Source organism: Merops nubicus, unplaced genomic scaffold, assembly GCF_000691845.1.
Source record: "Merops nubicus isolate BGI_N331 unplaced genomic scaffold, ASM69184v1 scaffold25061, whole genome shotgun sequence".
In the NCBI taxonomy this organism is placed as follows: Eukaryota; Metazoa; Chordata; class Aves; order Coraciiformes; family Meropidae; genus Merops; species Merops nubicus.
The window spans coordinates 43,260-52,135 of NW_008590611.1; the positions used below are offsets into that span (position 1 = coordinate 43,260).

At 38.2% G+C, this 8,876-nt stretch overlaps 1 protein-coding gene across 1 annotated transcript in view; it reads right to left on the minus strand.

Moving 5' to 3' along the window:
* LOC103782261 (EGF-like repeat and discoidin I-like domain-containing protein 3) overlaps nt 1–6,341 on the minus strand; it is a 29,005-nt gene extending 22,664 nt beyond the window's left edge. Inside the window, exons 1-2 of the mRNA XM_008950017.1 lie at nt 6,323–6,341; nt 2,173–2,354 (exon numbers count right to left, since the gene is read on the minus strand). Coding sequence (XP_008948265.1) covers nt 2,173–2,354; nt 6,323–6,341 — 201 coding nt within the window. The remainder of the gene's footprint in view (nt 1–2,172; nt 2,355–6,322) is intronic.
* Nucleotides 6,342–8,876: the final 2,535 nt, after the last annotated feature.

Genomic DNA, 8,876 nt, shown 5'->3' on the forward strand with positions numbered 1-8,876 from the left:
TTGCTGCACAACACTAAAAAGCACTTCTCCTCTACAAGTATCACCTCCCTCAAGAAACTTCAGATTTTCTGTTCCCAGGTGTTTTACAGAGGGAAGTCTTCAGAAAAGGAAAAACATAAATCCTCTGAAGATTTAAGCTTGTTTTTAAATCACAAAGAGTACTCCTGGTTTTGCTCTGAACTGAGAATAAAAATAAAATACTTGGTGACTTTTATGAAAAGTATAGACCAAATTTTATTTCAGAAGAAAAATGAGAAAAAAAAAACCAAAAAAACCCAAAAAAACCAAAACAGCAAGGGAATGCTAGGTGCTTAGTAAACATTAATCATATTACTCAATCAGTATTATAGAATAACCTGAATGGGATTGGCACTACCTAGATTAGGTCACTAACCCCACAAAAGAACAAATTATTCAAACCTGATGCCATGAACTGAGATTTGTAGGCTTACTTTCTCCATTGGCCCAACCCTCCCTTCAGGTAACAGCAAAGGGAAGACTTCCCTGGGAGCAAAGTCCAAGGCAGATGTTAACACTGGTTTGGGTAGAAACCTGCACAGCTGCCTGAGAGGTGCCTCTTCAGTAGGTGGTGGCTTTTCCAAGTACAAATGTAGAAGCAGCAGAGCATCAGCCATCCCCATCCAGCTCATCTCCTAGTAAAGACATGTCTAGGGGGCCAGTGCTAAATGATTTTGAATTTTTTTCTTCAGCTCATTTAATAAAGCCCACGCTCCAAAGCAGCCCAAAAGCTACTGTAACACTGACTTTTTCATTATCCATTAAAGTCACATTAGCTTTCTAGTCCTGTGAAAATAATTCCACTCAAGTCCCTTAGTGTTATTCTTTCCAGTTCTTTCTCAACGTATAAATTATACAGACTTCCTAACCCCTCTGGTCTTAACGGAAGAAAACTGATTTAAGATACATTGAAGGGCCTTTGTGTTTTCACTCTGCAGTGAATAACAAACACCAGCTTCATTTTTCAGAACTGACAAAATCCAGTACTCTCACCACACCAGTTTGAGAAAACTTAATCAAACAGCACTTTATGCCTGCTCTCCAAACAAGAAAAATGAACAGGTAATCCTGTATGCCTTTTCCCCACTTATATGGGAACAGCTCAGAAAAATCACAACTGGTACTCAGTACAAAATCTTGAATATATACAAAAATTGTATGCCAAAGTAGCCTCAAGAAGAGTCTGTCCGACACACCCAAGGGACATACGGACATTTCAACTTAGTGCTGATAGGCAAGATGCTCAGGTACCATCTTTTGCTGCTCCTGTGGTGGGTTCTCTGGGAGGGAAGCACCCTCTTCACATACTGACTATACTAATTAGTGCAAAGGGTTTCCCCAGGAGTATACAACACCACCTTTATTAACCAATTGCTGAAAATTATAAAATGAGCTCCATTAACATGTCATGAAAACACCATAAAGGAGCTACAGCAATCACTAGATAATCATTATCTTCATTAAAATACAGCCACAGGACATCACATTCACTGCTTCATGACTTTTGCTGAAGTCATTTGCTGGGCGCAGAGAATTCCAGTCCATGAGGGCACTGCCATTTGAATCATTCTAGCAATAAAATCCTTGAGTGGGAATGAAAAAACAGCCCGGCGAATCTTGTTGAACTAACAGCTATATCAACCTTAATTAAAACAGCTCTTGTTACTTCCAGCATGACGAACACAAGGCTTAACCTGTGTGCCCAGAGCAGCTCATCAGAGAGGACAACTATTCCTGCAGGCTCTGGTACAGCCAACACCACATTAAAGCACTCCAGGATGATGCCCAAGCAAGGCTGATGGTATCAAAGCAACTCTATCAAAGAGATATTGCAAAATGCTATTAAGGACCTAACGAGCTAACGTAACATATGTGGAAAGCAGCTTTCTTGAAGAGTTTATCCATTTCCCTGCTTCCCTGCTTTAGAGACACAGTGGAACATACGCATACATTTTTCAGATAAAAAGATTTGTGCATTTGTAAAGTCAAGATTATTACTGTTTTGCAACTAAATTGTCCCTTTTAGTCTAGGCTACATTTCTGACAGTGAGTAAGATTCTAGCTGTTAGTTCACCACTTGTCTTCATCAGTTTCTTAAGTGACTCTGGCAATTGAATCAAGAAGATTTCTTTCATCCTCAGCCCCATCTGTTACCTGAATCCATGGCCATCTGTCATTTTCTGCAGCAGTCCAAGCATTGACAAGGCCCTTCTTATTAAGTCGTGCATAGTATGGGTACCATTTCTGGAGCCCAAAAAGAGCTCGATGAGTGGATGATGCAGTAATCTGTTGGTTTGACACAATTCCTCCCTCTATCCCTAATGGGCCAGAGCATCCTGCAAACGAACACAGGAAAAGAAATGAGTGCAGTTGAAACTATCAACTCTTCTGAGTCCCAAATGGCTATAATTACAAACAGATCTAAAATGTCATGTCAAATACATTAGAAGAGTCTTAAAGCACTTGAGAAGCATCTCCTTTTTGTGGAAATAAAACCCAAAAATATCGCTTGTAAATAATTATTCCCATTGCAAAATTAATGAAATAGATTAAGCTTTCAATTTCTTTTAGTTCGTTCCATCTGAAGAGTTGTGAGTTTAGGCTTTACGAACGCAATGAAAGAAAATGATCCTCAGATTCAAATTTTGAAACAACTGCTAAAAGCAAATTTAAAATTCTGTAATTACTGCAACGTTCCATATTGCTGCTCTTGCAATAGAAGTTAGCATTTACCCAATACGCTAAAAATTGTTATTGCAGTTCTCTTTAAAAATATAAAAGTAGACATATGATATTCAGATACATTAAAAACAGTTACAGGCCTTACACATTTAATGAGCAAGCCACAAAATATATATTTAATTGTAATAGTCAAGTGTTCATAATTTTATGTGTGCTATTCATCATTAAGTTTTTCATCTGAGATTCTTTAGACATAGTTTATTTTAAAGCCAAGATATTTCTGCATGCATTTTTTTCTGAAGCCACTCTATTTGGGTACAGGAACAAAAGCATCCAGTTACTGTGAGCAATCCTGACAGAGGAAATTCTGAAAACTCATTCTATAGAAATGATCATCAGTCTGCCTACTATTAAATACCCCCATTTACTTTCAAGTAACCAAGAATTTTTTTCTCAACACAGTTCTGATGCAGAGTATAAAAAGAAGATAATTGCAGGAACTACTGTAGCAGCCACCTTGCTCTGTTGTCCAGAAGATCTTCTGCTTTGTGGTCAACTGTACTTCAGTAATTTTGAACAGAACAGGACAGACATGTAAGTAATACATTAGGCTTCCTCAGCAGCTTGGCAGTGTTTCATCTCAAGCAGTACCAAAGAATGGATTCTGAAACGGTACTGCTATGAAATCCTTGCACCACATGGGCAGAAAGTCACAAATAATTTAATTTCTCATTAATTTACAGGTAGAAAGAAGAAAAAGTGACCAGTGCAATCTGTTCCTCTTGGCAGAAGCTGCAGCAGGGAGACCAGTGCTGGGAGTCCACTGGCAATACCATCCCCAGGTATTGTGTGTCACTGATAATGGAGGCAAAGATAAACTAAATTGCAGTTTGTAAGTGGACTACAGAACAAGGGCCATGGACAACCACGTCCTTGCACTCTGAAAAGATAAATCAAAACACGCACACAGGTGGGGTTCCGAGAGTGCTTCTTCTTAATTGCAAAAATTGGCTTACTTCCAGGATATGCTGAAATTAAGTCCTGGCCCCACTGAAATTAATGACTGACTTTACCATACAATGATTTCATAGAATGCTTTGGGTTGGAAGGGATGTTTAAAGGTCATCACAAAGCTCAGCTGGAATAAAAAATCCTGGTCCTGCTTTTCTGTGTTGTGTATCACCCAACAATAAAGGCAGAGCATTCAGGCTTTGATTAATAACTCTGATCATGCTGCACTAAATACCACAAAAATCTCTCTTCCGCTGCTGTGCCATGTGCATAGTGGTACCAGTAGAAAACAAATTCTTTACTGAAATAATGAAGCATTGGCCCAGGTTGCCCAGGGAGGTGGTGGAGTCATCATCCCTGGAAGGGTTCAAAAAACGTGTAGATGTGGCACTTGGGGACATGGTTTAATAGTCATGGTAGTGTTGGGTGATGGCTGGACTTGATGATCTTGGAGGTTTTTTCCAACTTTAATGAATCTATGATTCTATGATTTGTCACCAGGATAGGTAAGCACAACAGAAGATGTACTAAAGAAATCCATATATTTTTTAAAAGTGTCATTTTTCATTGTATTATCAAGTGTTACTTAAGATTGAAAAACCCATTCAAATCTTACCTCTGTTCCTGAAATCTTTCCATCTAATCAGAGTAATTTCCTTTGGTTATTAGCTGCCATATCTGCGTGCAAGTCAGAGGTAAACTACTCTACTTTCCTAAGAAAGCTGCATATTTTCAAAAGTTTCTTAGATTTACTTATTAAAATATCCTTGTCATTTCATAATGGAAAAGGAACTGCACACAGGTGTGTCCATATGTATGCGTGGCTCCCACACACAGGACTCACAAACACACATAGAGGACCGAATCCAGTTTACCATGAAATTAACCACCCGAACAGCTGGTGTCTCAGACTGATAATTATTTAGAAATACAGATGTGAGAAAATGGAAGAGAGGTTTCCAAAAGGAGCTTTAGAAGGAGGCATGGCAGGTATTTTAGTATAGATGTGGAGCATGCAGATGTATTCTGTCTCCTCATGGTGAGGGCCACAGGGATCATGCCAGCACTGCTGGCATTAGTCAGTGACCTAGCAGGGAAAATGTGTGCACGAGGACAGGGCCCCAGCATGCATCAGAATCAGTTTTGAGTGGGCTTCACAACAAGGTTATTTGGCTTTAGCAGATAATTTTCCAAAGTAGCACATGTATTTGATGCCAAGACCCTTGATCTCTTATATATCCCAGCTTTGGCAGACTTGGAAGAGTTTTTTACATCCATTTTTTCCTTTTATCAAGCCCTGTTTAAACTGCAGAAATTTGAGGAATATTTTGATTTAAAGGCATGCTAGTTCTCATGCTTTAGGTATATTAAATGGCATTCAAAATATGTGTGAATTCCTTACAAGAGAAAGATGAATTTTCCTTTCTAAATTGAAGGCAGATAAATTACCAAGTGCTGCATTTAACTCTACTTTGTCAGTTATGACCGTATATGGCCAGAAGTGTTTAGCCTCTTTAGCTTTAGGAGGATTATCCCTGAAATCCAAAGCAAATCTCTGTCTTCAGGGAATAGGCACTTCCTTGTACAAGCTTCTTATTTTAATTGCAGTTCCAGCCTTCGTTTGTCATATTTGTCAGTTTCTCAACATGAAAAATTTACCATTCCTAAAAATGAAAACTACCACATTAAAGATACTTTCTAGTTTGGTGTTCAGTTCAAGCATAACTACACGGGATGTACAGGAAACATAAACTGGGTATTAATTTCTAAGCAATATTAGCCTTACAACATAATATATATGTACACACTACTAAGGTCTGTCTTTAGAGGACCATCTTTTTTCACCACCCTGAATGACACCAGATCATTCTTTTGCAGTGAGAAGCTTGGATTAAACTACACTTAATCCTGCTCAAGACCTTCTGGCAGGTTCTAACCACAGACCTTGCAATGCAATCCTACTCTGACCATAACAGTGCTGATGAACTGAGCAATTTCTTAGGCACAGGCTTGGCAGGTGAGCCTTGAGAAAGGCCACCCAAGGCTCTTTCTTCCTGAGACATAAGACAGCTCCACCTGCATCATGAAGGGCTTTGAGTGGTCTTATCTTGAATTTGACCACATTGAATTTTACCTGTTTCAAAACTAGGTCAATTTCTATTTCAAGATATTTTTTAAACTCCTCAGTCCATTTTAATGATGTTAAGTGCATTTCTTAAGTTATGGGAACATTTTGCTCTATTCCATATTTATTGAACAGCTGGGACTTAAGCAGAGGATTTGCTAGGACTCTCTTAGTAAATTCCTTCCACTGTTAAAACTGCCCCTTTACCCACTCTTTCAGTCTTTATTTTTAATCCAACATTATTCTACAAGAAAATCTTTCCATTTACTTTATTCTATCAGTTGGAATGTAATAGCTGAGTACATTTTAAAATAGTCAAATATCACACAGCAAATGGACTTCTCTTGGCCATATGCTCATTAATTTCTTCTAAATACTCCAATAGATTGGTGAGTCATACCTCTTATCAAAGCTCTGATGTGTTGATTACTCTCTAAATTCTAAATAAATTTACTTTGCCTGAAAACTTTCAGCTGAATAACTTACCCCTGGTACCACCAAACATGTTGTATCAGTCTGTATGGTTACAGACTACCTCCTGGACAAGATACTTAATTTGAGACACAAACAGTACTTTCCTTCAAGTTATCATTTATTTCTTTTAGTGCCTAAGGGTCATGGTATGACACTGACTACTAACAATGAAGGAAACAAGGAAAGAGCTTTTGGAGATTGTCTTCTAAATAAAACTGAGATACATATTTTGCAGAACAAGTACAAGCTGTATCATCCTTTGTTGTTACACATCTGCCTCTATCAAATCCACAGTTCATTTAACAAAAATCATGACAGCTTGGAAAACTGCAGTCTCCAAGGGAGTAATAATATCACTACAGTGACTACACAATTCAGTCTGGTCAACGTCAGTCATTTAGTAGAAAATCATTTTTATTAGTTAATGCTAACACACTGGGGTATGACAATCAGCTTGATGCAACAAAGTAAAATAATAAAACAGCAATTAAAAAGCTTTTTGACAGGTTCATGATACAGATTCACTAGGAAGATTTTGTCATATGGAATTGCTATTTTAGTGTATTAAATGGCAAAATACTAATTCAAGCAATATTGCTCTTAGTCCTACAATGACAATTGATGTGCACAAAATAAAACCTTATTGATATTTGTGTTCTCATCAAACACAACCCTATGCCCACAATGTCCTATAGTCCACAAAGGTGACAGAATGCAAAGGTGTACCAATAGCTACATGACTGTGAACAGATCCAGTGAAGGATGGAAAAGTCAACAAGACAAGAAAAGTGAAGGATTCATTTATATCTTTTCAGTTCTGAGAATATCCACCACCTCACATGCTTACAGAACTATCTGGAAGGCTTCTTTTATAATCTTAAACTTGACTAGGTCTGAAATCATATTTACCCTTTTTCACCATGAAGTAAATGATCATTAGTTCAGTATTGTCTTTTGAAGGTATGGGGATCAAATACCTCCTGAGACAAAAAAGGAATTCTGTATTTCCACCCTTATCTCTTAACACAATAAATCCCTTCAGCTGATCAAAAATATTGGTGCAAAAGGAAACAGAAGATGATGACAGTTATCCTACTGTGTTCTACACTGATACCTCTTCAGAGGTAAATTAGAAGTTACTGATTCTCCCTCTTAATAGGGGAAAGACAAACCATTTTAAGACAAACAATTACTACAGTAGGAGATAATAAGCAGAAAGCACTGTGTAAACATGTTACTTGAATATATTTAACTTGGACTTCCACATCTGTGTCAGTCCACAAATTATGCAAAGTCTCCAAATTGTTTAGAAGTTGCTTGAAAATCTGTGCATTACATCTCTGCAAACAGAAGAAAAAGATTCCTTGTTATTGATGAAGAAACATGCCTGATTTTGCAGCATGAATATATTGCTTTCATTTCCTCTGTTGGTTTGCCTCTAGCTAACGTCATCAAAAGAAACAGATGCAAAACTGAACGCATGCAGAAAACAAATCTGCTTTAGACATCTGCAATCCTGTCTTTCTCCAAGCACCCCATTTTCTGGAATGAGATTACTCTGGCCATGTTTATCATAGCACAGTAATTGTGCTGAACACAAACCCTGACAATGGGATTATAGACAATCTCTCATACTGCAGTAATTAACTCATACCGGCTAAGATCCCTGACGTGTAGTCTAGGCTACAGCCTCCCGTTTCTTCTTGTTCCTCCTGCCACCCATTCTTCCCTACCCAGATTGTTCTCTCAAGGATAGCCCTCTTTAGATAACAGTGAATTTATTTTTATTGGAGCTGGTTGGATGGATATGGTCAATCATTTAGCAGCCTGCTATTACAATGCCCATCCATATGCAATGTACGAAGCAATGTTCTTGTAGGGGTTGTTTTTTTCACAACCGTGTCATGCTAACACTAAAATCCTCTCTTCCTTTATAAATACTATCCAAAGTGCTTTTCACAGAGACTGCTAGAGGTGTAAGTGGACCCTCTCATGGCCTAGTGACACAGTGGTCTCTGATTGCCAACTTCACCACTGCACAATGGGATTACAGATGACCTCTGATATTGCAGCAATTAATGCTGGCACAAGCATAAGATCCCCACCATGCAAACCAGGCTTCAGCATCCTATTTCTTCTTGTCCCTTCACACAGACACTTCAGTTCTTTAACCTTAAGCATTTTCCCATGGCCTGCAGTCCTCAGGATGTGACTCACATTCCTCTCATGGTCATTCAGATGGATTTTCTACACTGAGCAAGTCTACAGAAACTTGCACTTCCAGCATAGCACAGGAACATATAGAGAAGATGCCTCAGACACCAAAAGCACCTTATGTCTTTTTTACATAGTTCAATATATGAAGTGCAATATATATGATCTGGAAAAAGTCTCTGTCCCAAGACATGTCCACTACATTACAGGCACAGCATTCCTGAAAAATGTTTGCTGAATGCCCTTTTTCAAAAGCACCAGTAGTGGACATTCCACAAGCCCATCTGGTGTTTGATTGAAGTCCAACTCGAATCCTCCTTACATAAATATAAATTTATATATATATATATTT